The sequence below is a fragment of the Trichoderma breve genome, chromosome 1, assembly GCF_028502605.1.
Source record: "Trichoderma breve strain T069 chromosome 1, whole genome shotgun sequence".
Classification (NCBI taxonomy): Eukaryota; Fungi; Ascomycota; class Sordariomycetes; order Hypocreales; family Hypocreaceae; genus Trichoderma; species Trichoderma breve.
Window position 1 is genome coordinate 1,144,140 of NC_079232.1, and position 22,806 is coordinate 1,166,945.

A 22,806-nucleotide genomic window follows, 5' to 3' on the forward strand; every position below is an offset into this window, starting at 1 on the left:
CATTCTGCATCAATTGGAAGCAGCGCTCACAAATCAAATAGCCTGATGGCACACACAGGATGTCGAGTCAATCCCGCGGTGACGTGCGTTATGCATGCATGCAGGTAATATTCGCTGCATATCCAAGTACCAGCACGTATTTGGTAGAGCACTGGACTTTGTCATCTCCCGATAAGATACGGACGGCTATACGGGCTAGCAGTGAACCTGCATTTACCCATTCGCCCTGCTACAGCCTGCATCTCATCCGGCAAATCCGTGCAAAGAGGAGACGCTCATTCGACCAATAGAGAAATCTCTGCAGTGGTAGAAATCTTCATCATCACCATCACATCGTCAACAGGTGATAATCTTCATGTATCGGCCTGTATAGCTACTAGGTACCTAGGTAGCCGCGCTTGTTGCTCCTCTCGGGACCCAAATCATACATCCGTCTAAAGGTACTCGGATATTACACGTAAACAGTTGAAGAACGCAACAACGGATGTCGGCCACGGCACGAATCTAGGTCGATCTAGAGATATTTCCGATTGGCAAAAGCTAATCACGTTTTCGGTAGGGCTCAGCGGCATGGCTATGCCACCAAAGTTTGATGACGACATTGACCAAACTATGTGCCTGTTGGAGTATAAAAGGCCGCGACTGTCCGCATCAGACTGGCTTTGAGCTGCACCTTTTTTACAAGATCCGCAACGCGCTCAACGAATCAAAGCAACTCGCTGATCTGCCGCTTCCCATCTGAGCACGAAGGTCTCGCAAGAGCTCAGATGAAGGCAGCCGAAATGGGTAGCAAAATGGCTGGACGAACATCTGGACTACCAGAGTCAAGATGGCAACCTCCGACTGGATGCTGTGAAATGAAAGTGGAAGAAGTTCATGGGAGCCGTAACGCACAATCCGTGGCAAACAAAGGGCAAACACCAGTATCTTCTCTTTCTTTTCTACTGCGTCTTGGCCATGGTGGTTTAGATGTTCGTTCAGCCATTTTGCTTCGCATTGTGGTTGGCTTCATTCGCTATTACGTGGCCTTCTTACCCCAAAGGACATGGAAGCAGCAGATTGGCGAGTTGCTTTGATTTGTTGAGTGCGTAGCGGAGCCTGTAAAGAAGGTAAAATCCGTCCCCAATATCATCACACTCTTTTATGCGATAGCCACCACGTGTGGTGTTTCGTCATAGTCATCACCCATCGTACAACAAGCTTTGCTGTGGGCCAGATAACCCCAATCCAGCCTCAGTCGAGTCTACCAGGAGATACGAGCTTCAGGCCAGATCATGGAGTCATCAACCACACCGCCGTGTTGGGCAGGACTCTCCTAGTGACGAGTTTGATTCCCCGGATTTAAATCGGAGACTTTTGAGGCTCAAGGATTGTATCTTGGCACGGTTTCATGGAGAATTATGTATCAGAGGTCACTCGTATAACAACATTGAGCATCAAGGTACCGCCTGGATTGGGAAAGACGTTGAAGGGGAGTTTGGCTCAAGAGACTTATGGCAGACTTTTGGGTTGTTATGACGAGCAACAGGTATCCAACGGAAGCAGTGCACTGGGAAAGCAAATATACTCTGGCTGCTTGCTTCTAAGCAAAGTAAATGTATTACGATGATGTATCAGGCAAAAATAAATGGCTACCCTGTCGTTCAAAGCAGTAGCTCTATGTGGAAAGTTTGACTCAAGGTGTTTGTAAAAGTCAAAATCACAACATCAATGTTAGTGTGAGACTCCGACACTCCAAATGTAGATCCTTCAAGAAATCCTACCTCTGAGAAACTTGAGGAGTTTTTTGATCAATAGGCTCACTCGCACGGACGTGAAGAGGTTTTTTTTTTTTATCATCTCTTCCCCTCTGTATACCTGTAAGTAGTGAAATACGGTATGTTGGTTGGAATGTTGTTGGAGCACGTGCCTCAAAGTACAAAATCTCACAGTTTCATCAAAGCACTTTTTCATCTGTTCAACCCGACCCAGATATCTAATCCTACTTTTGCTTATTGTGCGACGATTTCCCTAGGATTCTTCTACCTAATCAGCATAGCTTCACTTCACTATTACTGTACAATACCTAAAAAGCAGTAAGTGGTTCCATCTTTTCCATCTTCTCCGTACCTGTACCTGTATTATTGCCTGTTAGAGGCAAACACAGGCACAACATCCGCTAGCCCCAAACAGGCTTGGGCGCTGGCATAATCCGCTGCGCTATGGTGTCATTTGCTGTGATTCATTCCTCAAACTCCATCCTCGTGCATACTTTGTACTTGCACAGCTGCTTCTCCTTACGCCTGCAGTTGACAGCTTCACCAGTCGCTGATTTGATACGATATCGTCAGATCATTCAGAAAGTCATCGTCCGCCGCCCTTGAACCGCTCGACGCCTGTTTTCTCAGCTTCGGTCACAGCTGCCCGCCATGTGCCGGTTTTTGGTACGTCATCGTCCGCAAAACCATAAACACCAAAATTGCTATTCCGAGATCGGGGTTTTGCGCCAGCGACTAACACAAGTGCTCGCCTCTAGGTCTACAAAGGCAGCGACGAGATCCTGCTGTCGAAACTCATCCTTGATCCGACCCATTCGATTCTTAAGCAGTCCTTTGATTCACGGTTGCGACTGGTATGCCTCTCCCTCTGCCTCTCCTTACTCCCCTCGCCACACGCAATCTCACCGTCAGACTCAGCTGACATCCCCCTCTTTCGCATCTTCTTAGGACACGCGACGAGGCCAGAACAATGCCGACGGCTTTGGCATAGGCTTCTATACCGACCTCAAGCTCGGCTCGGCCCCCTGCCTCTTCACATCGACGATTCCCGCGTGGAACTGCACAAATCTTCAGCGCATCGCGTCCAAGACGGCGTCTCGACTAATATTCGGCCATGTTCGCGCGACGACCGAGGGCTCCCTTAGCGAGGACAACTGCCATCCTTTTACACATGGCAGCTTGATGTGGATGCACAACGGCGGTCTCGGTGGCTGGAAACACATCAAACGGCGGCTTGGAAGCTTGTTGGCAGACAAATGGTATCTGGGCGTGAAGGGAGGCACCGACAGCGAATGGGCATTTGCCCTGTTTCTCAATACACTCGAGCAGTCAGGCCACGATCCGAGTGCTTGCCCGCCCGGCGGATTTGGACCGACAGTGTTGCGAGAGGTCATGAAGAAGACAATTGCCCAGATCAACGAGTTAACAGACTCCATTCCGCAAAGCATTCTGCAAAACGAAGACGTCGATACCAGAAGCCTATTGAACTTTGCCGTGACAGACGGCCATAGCGTCATCTGCACCCGCTACATCAGCAGCTCCAAAGACGAAGCTGCCAGCCTGTACTATTCGTCCGGAACACAATGGGTTACGAGGACCTCTTCGCCAGATGATAGACAATACCAGATGGATAGAAAGGACAAGGGAGGCGACATTGTCCTAGTAGCCAGCGAGCCCTTGACGTTTGAAAGAGGTAAGAATATCAGTATGCTCGATACCAGAGTAGTCAACTTGGAAGATGCTGACTTTGGTGCTAGAAAATTGGGTCAATGTACCAACCAACTCAATATTGACCATCCACCACCAAACCGTCATGGTTCACCCCATTCTAGACAAATATTACGAAGGAGATCCGTACCATATTCGTTCCAGCGCTTTTGTCCAAGAAAAGGGCCTTATTACCAACGAAAAGACATCCAGCGGCTCTCAAAGCCCGGCTAGCATCGACGGTATACGAAAGACCACCGCTCAGTCACTCTTTGCTGGCGGTCTCAGCCCTGATCTTGTGCGCCGGTCGCTCACGCCAGTCTCTTCCCGAGAGTCACGACTTACTTCTCAACTTCAAACAGCACGACATCTAGCTTCGCCGCCACGATATTAAGGGGCTGCAAAGGTTTTTTGAGTATTCGGCCGACTGGTATATACGATAGTCAAAAACAGATGGGATGAACTCATGGTCGTGCTGGAATGATGTTTATGGTATAAATTGCAAGTTTTCAAGTCAACGGATAGTTGTCTTGTGTGGTATAAAGGAGCTGGTTAAGCCTCTGGGCGAAAGGGTATAAGGAATTTGATTGGTATTCTAGCGTGGCATTAGACGGTTGGCGTTTTCTTCAATATACTCATTGTAATTCGTTAAATTCATTGTTCTCCCAATTTTTAACTTTACTGGATGTTGAATGTCAGACAGCACCAATTGTGACATTCGTGTTATTGCTGGCAAAGGAAATATGGGCATTGTTGGATTCGAGACTGCCTTTTGCTCTACCAAGTTCATCACCGTTCCCTACCCCCACAACTACGACCTCATCCTAAGTAAAAAGAATAAATTATCTACACCAATTGCAGTCAGTTGATCCATGGTTTGTTTCTCTCCTTTGCGTGCTACCTTCTTAGCTCTCAACATTCCCAGAGCATTTCCTTGTCGATATGCGCGAGAGAGTTGGTCATTATTTCGCATTACGAGCCCATTCAGTTCCCACAAGTGTAAAATAGAGGATCTTTGCGCTCTCAAACACAATGGACAAGTATAGTTCAGTATCAATAGCTCTTTCTAGAGTCTCTCTGAGGCATTGATTGTGGTAATTCTCGAGCTGTACGATATCGAGGTCAGTTTCAATTACATCAAGTCAACACTTGTGATCTTAGTGACGATCATAACTAAAAAGACCCAGTTCCCATTAGGTGATGGTTTCTCCTATGATCATTTCCTTCTCTTTCTTATAGTCAGGGGTAGACTTTTCGTAAAAATTACTGATATCTGGCCAGCGTAGCTATCTCTGCTAGTAAAACAAAGTTTTGATTCACTGTAGGTCACTTTGTGTAAGTACTCGTCAAGTATAGGCAGTGGGCAACATTCTATAGCAAGTAGCAAGCAATATGGACCATCTAAAGGATAATTATCACAGGTGCTACTATGGTCGACTGTTTTACAGCTTCTATCACAATGATCTCACAACGTTTGCCCCCTTTTGAGTCAACTCTTACTTCTTTTTCCGTTCAGTTCTACTCACAATGATCCCGACAGCTCAATCTCTGTGTCCAATTTACCGAAATCTAATCATGGTACCGGGTATAAAGACATATTCGTATTAACTATGTCAACTTATTATGCATTTAGTTCTTGATTATGCACGTCTTAATGACGAATATTCCGCACAGCTACTCTCACTGAGCTGATACATCCACAGTTTCTTCACCCCTTCCATAATACTACCACAAAAAGCAGCATAATTAGCCCATAACTGTCAACAAACGCACCGTTACACGCCTCTCTTCCCCTTTCAATCCAGAGATCAAGCTGAAAAGATGATACGATGGTAGTCGAGTTACATCTCGTATCCTTTTAGTAAACCTGCATACTTCAATCTGCTTCAGGGAACTTTTCTCCCCCCATGCTTCTTCCCACTTTCTTCAAATTACAACAACATCATTCCCGTCTCTTTGCCGGAAGTTTCCCCTGGTCTGAATACGTATACACGGCGTTCTCCCGAGAGCTATCAACATTACTCAACTCTCCATCCATTCCAGCTCCACTCTAGACGATGGAATCACAGTTGACAGCCCAGCCCACCTCTTCGGGCACGATTGCATGAATTACGCCGATTTTCCTCGGTGAAGCTTGATCGGCATTAGCTTTTTCCTCTTACGCACTCCCACAATCTGCCCATCTCTGCCCACATGAAGAGAGAGGGGAGGGGGGCAAAAGGCGTACGAGTACCACGCACCCTCCAGGGACAAGAAAGAACAAAACAGAGCCAAGATAGTGGCAAAAATACGGGAAATGAGGCAGGTCAGGGGTTGGGGGAGGAGGACCGCCGCCGGACTAGCTGCAGCTGAAGAACTAAAATCTCGCCTACACTACCCAGTTGTCATCTTATAGCTTGGAAGAACTTCTGTACCTTGCGGTGAAAGAATCGGGCCACTCGGTGCCTTGGGTGACAAAACAGCTGGCGAGGAGGCCCTTGATGGGTTGCTGAAACGGGTCCTTTTGGCGAAGTTTACGATCATCGTTGTCGTTCACATGTGAAATCACCGAGAGCCTTTCGCCTCCTCCCCCCTGAGAGAAGGCGTCTGTGCTTGTAAAAGATGAAGAGAGTGAGGAATGCTACTCCCTGAGAGAACATCGCAGCCGCCAAGGTTGCGATGGATCTAACCCAGTTGATTGAACAACTTCATGCCATCTACAACGAGTGGATATCCTCACTTTTTTCCTCTTCCTCCGGTGTGAGTTTATAAACAAAAACATCATGCCATTTTTCTTTCATGCCACTCGATCTACTTCCATTTCGCCCCCTTTTCTCATCTTTTAGATTTCTCATTTTTTTCTCACGGCACATGTATGCATGAAACAGAGAGAGTGCCGAGGCCCTCACCCCTCTAGTTGTTAGTGGGATGACCACATTCACCCCCATCGGTCCGTCCGATCTCTAGATGCGGCTGAAATCTACACGATACCCAAGGGGGATCTCACCTCCACGGACTTTTTGACTGGCTTCGTGCACTCCGCATCCTTAACGGGGGGGCGTCAAAGCTAACGAGTGCCGAGCTTTTGACAGGTCCCCCCCCCCTTTTTCTTTCTTGTTTAGGCCATTAGCTTGCAGCTGTTTTCCTCGAGCTGTCCGAGTAAGATGTGACGTGTCGGGCGCATCGGAGAACGCACCGAATCAAACCATTTGGGTATATCTTGCGATACAAATGTACCTGTAAGAGCAAGCACCTGTAAGAGAAGACGCTCGGTTAGCAAGGCACCAGTCGAAGTGTGTCTTGTGCGTTGATTTGAGGAGACAAGATGGCCTTAAAAGGGGGGCACACGATGGGGGACGAGAAAAGGAGTCAATGCGCTGTGGTGTTTATATTTGGGTTTTTAGTGGATTGTTACGTTGTATGCCACGCATCTAGCGTTGTTGGCCGGTTTGTGGGTGGTTTTAATCCTGACAAAACGGTTTCCGGGTAGGCCTTAGCTGAAACGTCGGGTAGCGAGGCTGAGTGTGTTTCTCGGTTTTCGGCGATACTCGTTCTATCCAGGGATTCACTTGGAGCTTTGACGTCTCGGCTGCGTTCCGGAGACCTGGTTCGCAGCTGTTTGCAGTAAAAAGCGTCGAGAAAAGACATGGCTGAAATAGATTGAACCTGAGTAGGCGGAAATCGTTAAACAGACACCTGGAGTTCCGAGTACCCCGAGAGCCGAGTGAAGCAGTCTGCAATAATCTCGGTTGTCCTCCGTACTCGTAAAAAATTCATGTGCTTTGCCAGCGGACGTAAAATACGGTGAGAGGATTAGTTATTCTAGACAAGACAAGTGCGTGTGTGTATTAGGCCAAGATGTTACGGTGCATGTAGTTCTGCAATGGGCTAAATCGATTCCTTAGCTAACGCACCGATTCCATGATCTGCAAAATCCTTCCAGTATTTGCGAAATGGTTGCCGTGTTCTTTGCCGCCGTGTTCGAATAGGGAAAGGAAGCGACCAGGAAACTGCGAAATTGAACGGACAAAATGACAAATAGCTGCATATTTTCATATGCAGCAAGTAATACGAGTAGTCACTCAACTTCCCACCTAGGAACTGCTGCGGCTCGGGAGCGGGACGAGCCCGCGATGATACTCAAATCCTACTCTTTCCCAGGGCTATGTGCACGGGGGAGTCAGTGGGGGGAGAGTCATCGTTTTTTCCTTCTTCAATATTCAAGCTTTTTCATGGCCTGTATGCCGAGGTACCGTCGCCGTCCTGAGAGGGCGTAGGTGGGAATTGTGTGGTTTACAAGCAGCTTCATTGACAAAGTGATGTGTAATCTCACTGTATTGCCCGGAGGGTGTTGCCAAAGAGGGCCAGCAAAAGGCAAGGATTGGGAGGCTGTGTGTTCTCTGCGGTGATGCGAGAGCGAGAGTGAGAGCAGATATGTACGGACGTAGCATTTTGGGTAGGACTCATGTAAGCGTGAGGTGAGAGTCGGCTGCTGTGGTTGGTAAGAAGGGGGCAAAAAAGGATCCAGAGGGTTTTGGATGACGGTCATGTTGCATGCGCCGCAATTAGCAGGGCGTTGGTGAGATGCACATAAGCAACTGAGGCTGGCAAAATGCTACTCATAGGGGTAAGCCAGGCGAGAAACTGCATAGTTGTTAATGAGCCGGACGAATCCCGACGTCGTTTAACAGATCAACATTTGGATTGGAGGCTTTGAAAGCAGGACTGCAGAAGCGAGGCTCCGTTGGGCGGGAAGACTGAAAAGATCAACAAGGCTGACGCTTGGCATTCAGGCGCGCAAGCCGAATCTTAAGAGGCCGGTGATAATTGGCCGTTTGTTATTGCCGTGCGTGTCCTTGTTGCATGGCTTTCTCATCAAGTGCTCTCCGCTACGAATGATGGAGAGACTCGCAATTGGCTGCTCAAGCAGGGCTGCATGAGTCGCCAAATGCTCCTAGGTACCCGTATGCACCAGTGGCAGCAAGACGACAAACCAAATACCTGGCCACCGAGGACGGGACAAGCTGGTCTCGTGCTTGAGTTGCATTGTATGTAGGCAGTACAGGCTGCTCCATAAAATTTCATTCTTCACATTGCAGGTACTCGGGACCGTGATGTGGGCTAAACCGAACCACAGGCTTCGTGCTTGCTAATTCAACTCTGGGTTCGGCGGCGAAGAGGCCCATTACGGGTATTCGTGAAAGAGGGCGTGCGTGGCGGTCTTTTGCTCATTCTTCGTATACTCCTCGATTCACAGTAGGGGTGGCCTAGCTGGTCAACAATCCATGCGAGCAATCAATCATGGACTGCTGGGCAGGCAGAGTGTACAGTATGGTATGGCAAGGTTGAGATATCCCGGAAGGGCACCGAGCATCTGGCATCCTGGGTGCCGCAGGGCCAAGCAGCAAGCGCGCGAGCATTAAAGGCAAAGGCCGGACAGAGCGCAAGGGGAGCCAGGCAACGTTAATGGGCAAAAAGAGCGAACCTTGTCCTGAGAAAACAAAAACGTCCAGGCCATGGACGGTAGCCCTGGGCCACGGAGCTGTGCAGTCCTGGTCAAAACGGATGATGCGCTGCTGCCGTGAGCTGGAAGCGCTGCTGCAGGATCTCGTCTTGCGGCATAACAGGGAATGCAATTGGCTGGCCGGGCATTTGTCGCGTTACGGACAAGGGGTAGGCGATTATCCCCGACGCGCTTGTTCCTCCACACTCGGGGCCACGTCGGGCGTAATTGATATTGAAGGGACCAGAGGCGTTGTTGCAAAGCGAAGAGCCGATTACTAGGGCTCGGAGGATGTACGTAGAAGGCGTACGTACGTACAAGTATGGCGGCTTGTCTGATGGCCGTGGCATTGCGTACGAGTATAGCATATCGCGTACCGTTATGACAGCGGTCTCTCTGCCTCTCTCTTAACTTGCACTAACACGAAGCTGATTGGGATCCTGAGCTGGGGTAACATGCCTGACTGACAAGGGGATATCTGTCTCCCAAGGTGTTTTTTGCTGTGTAACATGACGCATTTTTCTATCCACAGTCGAAAAAGAGATTATTGTTTCCATATCATTTTGATTGCTCTAGGCAGCAAGATTTCCAGAGTGTGAAACGATGGGACTTGAGCCTGACAATGCACCAGCGCTATGCGACGATGCTGTTGCAACTGTCTCTTGTTGTTGATGATGGTGGTGTGGCAAGGATGATTGATGCACACTGCAGCTTTGGTTTAGCTCAGTCCGCAGCTGCACTCCATACCACTAGCTGTAGCTATACCTTAGTATGTAACATGAAGACACCTTGAACGAATCACGACGGCGCTGTAGCGATCCGTTTTGTCGCCATCACGTGGCTGTTCTTTTGAGTAACCAGGGACAGGAACACCGTATTAGTAGTTTCTCTTGTTCCCCTTGCCCAGGCGACTCATCAACTCACCTCGGAAATCGCACTACGGAGAGAAGGGAGTTGGGTGCAGGGAAGGGAGGAGGGGTAAAAGAAAAGCGACGGAACAGGGGAGTGTTGCGCGAGTTAATGATAGAGTCGCCTTACTGTACAGGGTGCAAGCCTGAATGTGTATCCCTTGGGGGCGTGAGAAACGGTGATGAACACATGCAGCTGAATGATTGCTACTACTTCCGCAGCTAGTAGCCTGCCTCGACGACGAGTTCCGTTAGTGATGGTTACATGCCACGGGATGGTGCCTTTCCATGGTGGAGAGCAAGTGAAGATTGAAAGGGGCCCGTTGAAGGAGGGTGTTGCTATCATGCATCTTTGCATGAGATGAGGCACTTGGGCTTGCTCGCCATGGGCAACATGACATGGCCTTGGGAGGACGCCGTCTGTGCACGGAGGTGTATGTAGGTACTAGTAGGGTACATATTCCAGACTCGCAAGCGTCGTACAAGCACCTGTAGTAGACGGAGTACTGCCGAGCTGTTGCAATGGTGAAGAGTACAGGTTATCTGCATCAGGGGTCCCTTGGGGCTATCGGGATGCGTCTGTGAGTGAGACGGGGAGAGAAGAGCATGGCCCCCATTCTCCCACGTAGCCACCTTGACCTTGACCATGACCTTGACCTTGTCCATGTCCATGTCCCTGCCACAGCCTTGCCCTTGGACATGGCGACTCCATCTGTCATGATTGATGGAGTGCAAAGGATTTGCGGCAGTAGCGAGATGGCTGATCGATAAATTGATTTACCGGTCTGCTTAATTGACCTGACTTGCCGGCAGGATCAAGCAATTGATTGGCTGACTCGTACGAGGAGATGGAAAGAAGGCTCTGAGAAGGACCATGGAAGTCGTTTATTCCGTCAATAGACACGCACATGCGGAATGGGGGCCAGCGCTTGTCATCTTTGCAAGCACACAGCCGCATCAGCTACCACCTCAGTAAAACCCAGCAATTATCCGTACGTCTTGAGATGGGATCAAATTCATGAACCCATGGCTTTTGCGGAGTACATAAATTGTGTCTTAGGTTAGGTAGTATCGTAGCAAGCAGGCTGGCATAGCTGCATGCTGGACAGGCATACATCCCGCAGTAGTATTGACTCTGATTTCTTTTATCACCCTTCTGTTGCCGTCGCGTAAATGACGTCAAAAGTATGGGGGAGAAATCCGGACCTATATTTAGGATTCGAACCCCCGGCCGAGGTCCAGAAAAAAAAACCTGAGCTGCGGTTTCGGAGGTCGTGTAAGCCGAACCATGCTCGCGCCCTCTACATCTGTGTCGCGTCGTACGTATCGTATAATAATGAACATGGGAAATGCAGCACTTGGATCATCAATTCCACGATGCATGGAATTCAGTCGCAAAAGATAATCCAGTATTACAGGCCGACAGTACGACAGCCGACAGCACGCCGTGCCACTTGGGGCATAGCCTCGTGAAGCCAGTAGGAGGAGCATGGGAGTGGCCTTGAGACGAAGAGGCTTGCTGTGACTGGCCGCAGCAGCACCGGTAAAGCCACTGCTAGTAACGCTCGTAGATGCACGCCCCCCTACTTCTTCCCCCAAAGTCCATCCATGCCGTGGGGCAGGGACACTGGTGGAATCTGCAGATCCGCCGCAGCCCGGCCGTTGCTAAACACCACAAGCAGGCTAGCCCGTGGAGCTCTGTCAGAACTGGTCAATTCGCGCCAGGGGAGGGGCCTGGAGCTGGAAGAAGTCATCGATGGCTGCTTTGCTCGGCCACGGCGTTTGGGGCCTCCCCGTCTGCTTTACCCATGTCTCGCCCTTCGAGATAGCACTCCAACCGTGCAGTAGCAGTAGTGCTACTATTGCTCCGTACCGCTATGCTCATCCTAGGTAGCCGACAGGCGTTTGGTCCCTGTCCTGGGCTTTGGCTTTGCGATCATGCAGGTTCCAAGTGTCCAGGGGCGCTTGCAGGGCAGGGCAGGCCAGAGCCAACTAGAGTCCCATGCTCATGTTCAACCCCTCTCTTCCCACATCCCACCCCTTGGCGAGACACAGGGACGGATTTTGTTGCCCCGGACAGATTTGCTGTGCAAGCTCTGGGATGCACGCATGCACCTGAGTGCTTGTAAGGCAAGGCAAGCGATACGCAGCCGAGGCACTGCAGGTATAATATCAAATATGACCGGAGAAAATGGAAAAAGGTCTTGCGAGCCTAGGTAAGGTAGAGTAAAGAGCCGCCGCCGCCGCAGCCGCAGCTCGAGTGCAGGTTTCCCGGCAAGCCTGGGTAATAGGTACCAAGCCCAAGCCCAAGCACAAGCAGGTACTCGAAATACATGGATCGGACCGCGGAGTGCTGTTTGCAAAATACCAAAGGACCCGACCTGGTGGTTAGTTAGTACGTTATAGTATCATAGCGGATACCGGATACAGGTTTTGCCAGATGCTGGAAGAGTGTTGGTACCTAGTCAATCAGTCGGCCGACGTTAATTGCCTTGTCTCCAGGTCTAGAATTAGCACCAGACAGATTTGATCCATCTGCTATGTGCTAGTGCTAGCTGCTGTGGGCTGATGGATAATGGGAGTCCCTTAGCGCCGTGTGCCTGCGCCTGTGCCTGTGCTTGTGCCTGTTTTGGTGGTGATGGATGCCCTCCTCTTCGGATATGGACAGGTATGGCACATGGGCGGTGCACCTCCATTTACCCGTGCTTGCCGTGGTGTTTCCTCTTCGACGATGGCTTCAAGGTCTGCTCATCATGGAGGAGGGGGAGATGGGATGAGGAGAAGAGAAGGAGACAACGGAGAGAGGCAACGTCACACGTCGGAACATCTGCAACTCCGAAGTACTCGCACATGTACACACCTCAGTTGAAAAAAACATTCGACACACAGCATTGATGCTCAATCTCACACTCTCCCCAAGCCCCTCTACTGCATCCCATCCCGTTCCCCTGGCATTGGGACTTCTTTCTTCCTGCCCCTCCCCCCACTGTCTCCGTCTCCGTCTCTGTCCTAGATTATCTTCAACAAGCTCGAGACAGCAAAGCCTCCCGCGTCTCGTCTCCGCCCACCACGCCAGCTCTATCAAGGACCGAAACTAGGCGTCTCCAGAGGCTCCATCACGCGATTCGCCAAACATCACGTTGCTCTTTCTGTAGACCGGACTCGACGGCCTCGCTCCAAACTGGCAATTTTTAGTGTCGCGGATGGAGCAGCGCACGGAGCGTCCGATTCAGTGGCCCTATATGCTTACTTTGAAGCTCCATCACTGCATTAGGCTCAAACGAAGCCAAGGCGAAGAGAAGACTGGAGGAAACGCGGCACGGAAGCAGAATGGATCAGGTCGGCGCTCCAAGAGCCGCTGGGTCGGCTGTATTCGTAATTGATTGGAAGCTTTCCTCCGCCTCGCGGAAAAAGGAGTCGGTCAGGACAGGTTAGTTAACGCGGTCTCTGCTTAGCCTCAACTCACTTCCGACAGAGCTTAGGAGAGCTGGGCTAGCCTCGCGTTTTTGAGCGAATCACTTGATCGCATTGCTCCCCCTCCTCCTCACCGTCCATCACTGCCCACGGCATTTGAAAGGTGTAGCGCCAATGACGGCCGCTCTTCTCCATCTCCTGGCAGAGATCCCGGTGGAAGTGCCGGGAGTCCGCGAGGACTTGGCCCACACAATGTTCACCTGTTCAACTACATGACTAGTGCCTACACGCTCAATGCGCGGCTGTACACAGGACCAACTTCAACGGGGAGCAGCCGTGCATCGCTCTCGCTCGTTCTCTCTCTCTCTGTTCCGTTACTCCGTCCTGCTGCGTCTCTTTTCGTCATCTACTAGACTATCCTTGTCATTCCACTCCAACGGCCGTAAGCAATGCACCAATCACAGGCCCCGAATCCGCGTGGTGATTACTATGTATGGCGAATCGTCCTCTTTTATTAGCAGCACCGTATGTATACGTATCATCCATCATTTCCCTTCCAGGACCAATACCCAATGGCCAGATAAGCTTGATAAATGACACAAAAAGCTTCACACTAAGGATATATGATTGCCTAGGTACTAATCATGTATTACACTTGCCAAGTTCTTGGGTTGCCTCGCGTAGGACATCTCATGTAACAACAGATGACTTCCAAAGAAGGGGGCCGATGCGAAAAGACCTATAGGCTACAGCTAAGTATACCATGTATATCCATTCATCGCATAAACCTTCAGATTCCGTTACAAATCCCAATTCCCCCTGCTCAGTCCCCTCACTAGAGCTGCCTCCACAAACAAGCCTCACGCTCAGGCCACTGCAATCTCTGTGCTTACGCTCTGATCTGATATCTCCTAGGGCGGTCATCACCTTGTCCACCATTCCCGCCCAACCCGACTCAGCCAATAAGCGCAGGCAGCCAAGAACGGTGCTTGAACGGACCGGAGTTTTTTTTTGGTCTCTGTCATGCCTTTGGATTCTTTGTCATGTCTTCCGTTTTTGCTCATCAAGGTTCAGTCCAGCCCAGCCCACCCCTGGTTATGCAAAAAATGTCCATCAGGGTATCATAGCCCGATGACATACTTTAGCCGTCGAAACCCAGTCCTAGCTACGCAGAGTTAGCCCATGGGGAGATTTACTTTTCACGGCGGTTACAGCATCATGATGCTTGAATCATGAACGAGGCCGGGTCACTTATATCACTCAAATAGTATGCAGCAAAACGGAGCGCCTAGATAAAGAAAAGAAGGCAGAGAAAAATTAAAATTGTATGAAATAGGAAAAAATGTCAGACAGGACCGGTAATCCGAGTCAGCGGCACTTTGACCAGCCTGCCATACATATTATTTTCAGCATTCTCTCGCTTACAACTGTCCCGAAGCATGTCGTCGGACGAGTGTCCGCCGATGATTTCTCACGCTCTCTACTGTACGTGTAATCTTCGCTCTCACCGTTGCCCGCTGCTTAATTCTTGCATACGGAAGATCCTCGCTCCGCACCATCTTATGATGGATGCTGGGGAAACGCAACACCAACAAAGCTGCCATGAAACCATCCATTTTCTTCTGTCCAACCCACCCCTCCCCCCTCCAAATCTAGACGCTGATCGAAATAGGATGGGGATGCGCAATCAGCTAGAGCGAAAGAGAAGCAAAAGGGCCAATGAAAAGGTAAACACGTTCAAGGACCCTGAAAATCTCACCTACCTCCATCACCGGCATCCCATGCTCTCTCTTTTAGCCCACGCCTCTTTCGCAACTAGTTCTCACTCTTTTTTATTTTTCCTTCCTTCACAAGGGCCCCCCATCTACAGGACAGGCTTCCCGTTTACGCCATTCCATAATTCCTCCATATGCCCCGTAGTCATCCGTCCCTTCAACTCGAAATTATTCCGCTTACTCTCGAACCATCTGCCGAATCTGTCCCGTTCCCACTAAAAATAACAAAAAACGCTCAGGACAGGGAGAAGAAAAAGGCGCTGCCGCATCTCGATTTGTCTTACACACCACGCCTTACCCATTCTCAAACCTCATCTCAATCCACCACCGCGAGATGGTGGCGCGCCAGAGTGCAAAAAGGCCACCCTCCTTGTCATCATCCCATTGCCTCTTTCGATATCCCCCTTCCCTTCTCGGGTCTCGGGCAAACTGCTTTTGAACTTTTGGTCAAACGACACGCCCCTCTGCCAGACACCAAGCAATATACTCCTACTCCGTACTTTGTTGTACCAGCCTACGATATTCACCGTTTCCATACTACCTTAGTAGGCACTACTGGCTTCGTCCCAGGTCTATTTTCGTACTACCTACCTGCCTACCTTTTTTGCTAGCTACCTATCTCATGTGCCTGGTTCCTGGTGCCTTGCAGTTTAGGTTTATCTTGTCTCCCCATTTCTCCATTCTCCATTAGAGCGGATGGACACACGGAAAGCTTCGTGCAGTCGGTCCGCTTCCACCCGCCTGCGTAGAGGGGCTTTTCTTTGAACTTTTGAAACCGGCATCGCCGAGGGCTAGCATCACCCCAATCAGTTTGATATCATCGTACATGTGTTCATCGTATCGTATCGCATCATACCAGTGCCAAGTTGTACGTGCAGTCGTGATCATGATCAAACGGGAGATTCAGTGTCAGCCCTCTCGGTGAGTCGAACTGGCCTTCCCTTCTCATGCACATCACTTTTGTTGCCATATGCTCGTGTAATTGCTTTCAAGACTCAAATTCATTTTTTATAAACCGCCAAATTCGTACCAAGATATTCATACCCGCTAGCTAATGCAACTAACTCAAGAGTAAAATCCCAAAGGGGAATTCAGTATATGCAGACATTTCCGCCCATCATAGATGTCCTTAAGGGACAGTAAGCTATTGTACAAGTTATGCCCATCGTTTTTTTGTTCATCATGTAATAACATACAAGCCGACTGATTGACAAAAGAAAAGAAAAGAAAAACCATAAACAAGGGGTGAACGTGGCGAACAAGCCACGTGCAAAATATGTACAATCGAAACAGGAAGGAAGTTTTTTTATATCACCATTTTCCCCCGCGATAACATATGAGGTATTACTCGTATGAATCGTATGTTCAGATAGAAAGAGACAAACAATTAGAACATGATCCACTCAACCCCGGCGCCTGGCCCGCCGAGACACTTGGTCCAGTTGAAGGGACCTCTGCCAGTTCCCATAGCGTTGTAGTAGCGAAGCTTCGCCTCACTCTTGATCTCTCCAGACCACAGCTTCTCTAGCACACCAAGAGCTGCTAGGTTGTTCATGTAGCCGGATCGACCCATGATGCCACGACACTTATCGCGTATGATGGTTTGTTGTGACTCCACGATGCATTCCGACCCAGCCACGAACAGGGGCCATAGTAAGAACTTTTCAGCCGCGCTACTGGTCTCTAGGCTTGTTGCGTGATGTACAACCTGGCTGACCAGGTTCTGGAAGTTGCTGTGTGTGGATGGGCCATGTGGGTTTGCTAGCCGCTCGGAGTAGAGCAGAGCGGCATATCGAAATGCCTCAGAAACAGCTCCCAAATCGCGCAGCTGGCCTGTGGTAGGTGAGCCAGGTAGTGACATAGCCACCGAAGAAGCGTCAAACTGCCAGTCTTGAAGTTCTTGCCGTGCAGCCTTCCACTCTGTCCAAAAGACATATTGCCGCTCGTCAAAGGACACCGAAGAGTACATCGCATTCGCGAGTATCTCGTCGTCGTCGAGCTTTGTGCCAAAACCATTTCCATCAAATCGTGGAGGCGATTTGGCTTCCTTGTCTGCGCAATCTTCTTGCTGTGGTTCTTCTGACTTGCTCATGCTTTGTACAGGTCGATGTTGGGATAAGAGATTCAGGCGGCCCAGTTTGCCAATCGTCTTGAAGAGATTCCGATCGCATCCAATCATATTTTCAGACCCACTAGGTAGGTTCTGCACATCAGGAGAAACGCCCTCGAACCCGGGAGCCAGCTGTGCTTCTCGCTCATTGATACTGGCCGAAATAGCGTCAAAGTAGGTAAATAGAGTCTCCATCCATGAAGACTCTTTGGATGGGGTTGAGTCTCTGGATTTTCTCATGGCTAGAATCTTGCGTACACCTGCAAACTGCGTATGAAACTTTGCAATGCCAGATTCAACCATTCGATAATGACACAGAAGGAGGATTGTTGCGAGCGCCGAATCATGGCACGACTTCACTGGATCGCTAAGTTGTCGGTTCAAAAGATGTACTGCAAGATTGCGATGCTGTATCTCTTCGGAGAGTGATTTGTCTTCCATCTCTGTGCCCGAGTTGGTCTCGGAAGCCTGTTTCTCCGCCATTAGAGTTGCAAGCAGCTCGTTTGTGCCGTATCCCAAGCTCAATCTCCTCTTCATTCGCAGATTGCAGGCTGATAAAGCACAGATGGCGTGCTGCACGCTCGGGTTATGCACTGCCAGGCGTAGGACGTGCTCTCTGAAAGGGTTGTGGGGGCCATCTATGAAGACCATAGATGGGGCCATGGTAATCTTGAAGTAATCCATAAAAAACGGCATCTTGGCCAACAGATCCGTCTTGGCGCCAGCTTGTCCAAACCATTGCACCTGGCCACTGCTGTGGCGTCTAGGCAGTGGTAAAGCTTTTCGTGCAATTCGTGGAGTGGAGCCACCGCCGGCATCGACTTCAGGAACACCTGCTCGCTTATTAGAAGGGGTAGGCCGGGCAGGGCGCCATGTGATGCTCACTGAGGCTTTCACAACCCCGCATAAGTTTGTGGCCAAGGTGCGACTCAAAAGGATCCATGTGGTGAGCGAGGGCAGGATGAGTCTCTGAGGGGGCATAGACCAGCCCTGGATAAGAGGTAGGGGCGCGGCAGTGGTCAAGAACCAGCACGGTTGGGGGGCTTTGCGCAATGGGGGAGCTGTGCTGAGTAGGATATCCTTCATACATGACAGTCGGGCTATGGCTGAAGGGGATCTCCTCGCGAGCGTATGATTGGCTCAGGGGAGAAAGATAGTCCACTTCGCTGCCAACCGATTCGCACGAGGAAGAGAGCGCATCGGTGCTGAGATGCAGAGGAAATCTAGCATATCTTGGTGTTCCATCCGGCGAGTGCACAAGACTAGGAGAATATCCAACACTGCCCCAGCTGCTCTGTGACATTGACGGGGTGTGACCGTGGTGTGAGATGGACATGTAGTCGTACGCGGGAACTTGGTATGCGGGCGTGCTCGGCGTCGAAGCCGTGTGTGTTGTTGAAGGGATGTCGATGGGACTTCGAGCCAATTTTGTCGAAAGAGCAGCGGCGCTCGATTGGGCCCTTGCCCGCGAGACAGGCGACTTCTTGGGCTCACGAGTGACCGGAGGTGCCTTTGCAATGGGCAAAGACAGTCCGCGAAGCTTGCCACGGCTTGCAACACCGACGCCCCAGGTCAGCTGTGTCTTGTAGCCAGAGCATTCGTTGCCGATCTCGAGGCATTGAGAGCAGTAAGGTCGGCGGCGATCGCATTTGACATTGCGCTTAGAGCATGTGAAGCAGTCGTCCGCGGCACCACCAGCGGGGGCACGTCTTCTGCGCTTGCGGATGGTGGCGGCGTCTTTGGCAACTACAGCCACGGTAGGTTGGGATAACGGAGCAGTCATGATGATGGAGGAGGAGTTGAGTGTTGTTATAAAGAGATAAGAATTTGTTTGTCTTTTCCTTGGAGGAAAAGGGAAAAGAGGAGGGAAAATTCAGGTATAGCTTCTAAGTCAAGTTGCTCTTCAAGTCTCAGCTTAGACGTGGAGTGGGTATTGTTTATATGAATGCTAATTGCGGTGGAAGACAAGACAAGATAAAGGATAGTTGAAAGGAGAGATAAGTAGGCGTGTGTAAAGAGTCGATTATGCCAATGAAGCAAGTTGTGCTGAGAGCAAGAATCCTGAGATGGGAACGGGCATGATGAGGGTTATGTATGTATGAGAAGACCGGAATCTGTGTGGTGTGAATCGGAGCAGTCATGGATCCGGCTGATATGGAATGGCTCACACAAAACCAAGTCCAGGATGGCACTTTACAGTAGCGGCAAAGGCAATGGTAGCCGGGACGCTTGTGCCATGGATCGTGAGCAAGGGGCGACTTGCAAGTGCTTTCGTGGTGTGGGCTATCTGGATATGAATCCCCCGTACTCTGCAGTAAGAGCAACGGCCCTGGAAAGAGGAGATCAGCGGGACTGGCACATGAAGAGAGCCTAGCTTAGGGCCGGGATTCTTTCTTCAAGGGGGGGTGTGCAGAAAAGACAGTCCTCGGTCGGCCCCTCTGGCTGGCAGACTGGCCCCCCCAGCAGACTAGCCCCCCAGGACTTTGCAGTGACAGGGGCTCCAAGTGAGAGCCGCAGACGGGGTGGGTAGTAAGGCATGTGCTGCATGATGGGGAAACAGGGGGGGCCGATTAGGGCCGTTCTGTCTTTGATGCTGGTCCCTTGTCATCAGGCCGGGGTATGCTTAGATGGGGGTCGTCGATTGGGGAGGGTGTGTGGCGTGAGCTTTGGATATGAGGCGGGCAGACACTTGCACCCAGCTCCGCTCCAAAACACAGACGCCAGCGAAGATGCAGAGATGACCCCAAGGATACCTCAAATCAATGCGTGGGCCGGTATTAGCACATGGACAGCGCCTTTGGATGTGCTCTTGCGCGCAGACCACCCCCCCTTCCTGTAGTCTTTGGGCCAGCATAACTTGCTAGCAGTCCTGAGGATGAAGAACGGGTTGAAACTCACAGCCATGCACATATGTGTGTAAGAGTGAGCGAAACGTTTCCTTTCCTTTATTTTTGGGTGCAAGATGAAACCTCCGATCATATGTTTCTCCCTCTGTCCCCCTCGGTCACGCCGTGCCCGGCAAAGCAACCGGCGAAACACTCTTACAGCTTCATTTCTCAGGTCCACAGCACTCAGCAGCAACCGAGGATATGAAGCACGGAGGAGACAACGCTTAGCTTGCAAGCCAACGGCGTGTCCTTGAACGGAGAAAACACAGTAGAGAGTTTAAACGGACCTACTCTTCCGAAGCCGCTCTTGACTGAGACGGGATGAAATTAGACAGCGTCCTTGAGTCCGTGAATCAACCAGGTTTGGCCTACAAAGCTGGGACGAGACATGTTCTGGCTCCGGAGCAATGAGGCGCTAAGAGGTCACGGAAGCGGCTACCATTTGGTGTCTAGCGCTGCTGTGGCTCCAATTGCACAGGTCCTTTTGCAAAACCCACCGAGAATCCACTCGGTGCCGGCGTTCTACGCTTGTACGCAGAGAAGCCTTGTACTGTGACTCCAATGCTCTGCTTCGCCCTGCTATCGCTACTAGGCAACACTGGTAGCAGTACGGTGTATCTTGCCTTCGGAGTCGGCCGCCGCATGCTAGCATCTGGTGCCTGAGTGCTGGATGTTGGAGCAGTGCCCATCATTTAATGGGGGGGGGCGGGTGATATCAAGAGGTTAAAAAAAGAGAAAAAAATAAGTGATCAAGTGCTTGTAGGTCCGGCATATGCTTGGTAAAGCCGGTGAGATGTCATCCACTACTCGCTGGCGTGCATAGTCAGTAATCTCGGGTGGCTCATATGCCGTTATCAGATTCCATTCCCCTCTTTGTCGAGCCAGAGCCGGCGGAAGTGTTCGAGTCACCGAGTCTCTCGACCACGAGCACCTCTGGAATGGGATCTACCTCTCGAAGAACGGCATTGTTAAGCCAGCTGGTACTCAGTGCTCCGGAGAGGGGGCATCGTGAGACGTCAACGAGTGACGCAAATGACCAAAGTGCGACTTATAGTAGGACGCACCCACCACCAACGCATGTGAGCAGGCCATGCAGACGGTCGCCCTCGCACGCAGACCTCTCTCCATAGCATCCGCGTCAGAAACAAGCAATTTGTCTTTCTGTCTGACTGACACACCGACTGAGCTGTTGTCTTGCGGGGAGCGGATGCGGGCCGTACTTTGTTGGTCTGACCAGTTTGTTGCGTGATGGGTTAGTGAGCAAGCAAGGTGTGTGTCGTGGGAGATTTCGTCCGAATGCCGGGAAATTTTTTGCATCGGCACACGAAAAAGTGCCCCTCTATCTCGTAAAAACTCCCGTTTCTGCTGCGTCCGCCATCCCGTCATCCTCTTGCCCCCAAGTCATGGCCAGCTCGGCGGTGAAAGGGGCATCTCACGCGGAAACACACAACACCACCACTCACGAGCCGGAGCTGCGATCCAAGTACGGATACCAGTGCTCGTAGCTGATTGTCAGGGCCAAGAGCGGGTAACCAATTTGTCGGGAGCCGTGCAGGACGGAGCCCATACAAAACGGAGGAGATGAGCACTGTAGGTGCGACGCTCGGTATGGAGGAGGGCCGTTTTGGAAAAAGCCACCAACCGCGAGCGCCGGATAACCCTGTCGCCAGGCGGACTAGCACAAGTGGCAGAGGCTAGCATCTTGCTGTTGGCTCGAGCAGAAACGATGCGGGAGAAGCCAAAGCCACTGATCGCATCCAATCTGCACTGCTCTGCCAACTGACTTTCTGCCTACTTACCTTAGTCTGCGGGCTAAGGCGCTGTATTGTCGATCCGCGCGCCGTTTGTTGTCTGTCGTCAGTTGTCTGAGAAGCTTGGAAGCTTAGAAGCTCGCTGTAAAAATGAAATAAGCCGTGAGAAGCGCTGCGCTTGCCCTGGTGTCCGCGTTTAGCTCTTGCCGCCGCTGCCACCTGCCCACTGTCAGCTGCTTGCAGGTACGGGGGACTTGCTGCTTGGTATTCCCAGGCAGCAGTGTCGCCGACCGGTACTTGCATGCCAGGTACTCCCTACTGCCAACAGCGGACGGCACTGCATTTGCCCGCCTGTGCAGGCGCTCGCCCACTTGCCCACGCCAAGACGTCCATGCGCCTTTCCCTTCTGAAACCATGAACGCTACCCAAAGTCATCCCCCCAACTTCACTTACATCATCCATCTTGCAAAGACACGCCTAACCTAGGGCTGCAAGGCTGGCATCAATGTTTTACCCATCGAATGGTGGTGGCAGAGATCAACAGAGCATCGACAGATAACCGGCTTGAAGATCAGCCAATCCATGCATGTCTCAGAGGGTTCTGGTCAGCTCTCCCATGACCCGGACCGCAGATCTCCCATCTGGTGCGCACGTGTGAGTTCCTCTGGAAGCTCGCTGTGGTGGCGACGACTGACTAGCCTGTACAGTTTTACGGAGAATGTAGGAGCCATCACGGCAACCGTAATCGCTCGATGCCGAGTGGAGCAGCACGATAAGATGAAGGACCGTCTCCAACGCCCGAGACGGTGTCAGAACGGAGCAGACTGGCGGTACAACATGCCATTGGTCGAGACCGCAAACTCTCAGCACACAGTAAGAATTGTCGTCCGCGGCGCACCAGCCAGGTGGCATCATCTGATCTCATGCTGCATCGACAAATGGCGACAAAACCGGCTGAGATGGTCGCAGCCGCAGGTTGCAGACTCCATGTCTTCGAACATGAAATGTTTCTGG

General features: G+C 50.9%; 2 protein-coding genes across 2 annotated transcripts; one reads left to right on the top strand and one right to left on the bottom strand.

Annotated features, from left to right (window-relative positions):
* Positions 1–2,408: 2,408 nt before the first annotated feature.
* Positions 2,409–3,858, top strand: T069G_00382 (glutamine amidotransferases class-II domain-containing protein; the record flags this gene model as incomplete). Its single annotated transcript, XM_056167592.1, has 4 exons — positions 2,409–2,423; positions 2,516–2,611; positions 2,706–3,450; positions 3,515–3,858. The coding sequence occupies 4 exons, from the start codon at positions 2,409–2,411 to the stop codon at positions 3,856–3,858; spliced, it is 1,200 nt and encodes a 399-aa protein (XP_056032908.1).
* Positions 3,859–16,430: 12,572 nt separating this feature from the next.
* On the bottom strand, positions 16,431–18,936 carry T069G_00383 (fungal specific transcription factor domain-containing protein; the record flags this gene model as incomplete). The annotated part of the gene is made up of 2 exons (XM_056167593.1): positions 16,431–17,986; positions 18,039–18,936. The coding sequence occupies 2 exons, from the start codon at positions 18,934–18,936 to the stop codon at positions 16,431–16,433; spliced, it is 2,454 nt and encodes an 817-aa protein (XP_056032909.1).
* Positions 18,937–22,806: the final 3,870 nt, after the last annotated feature.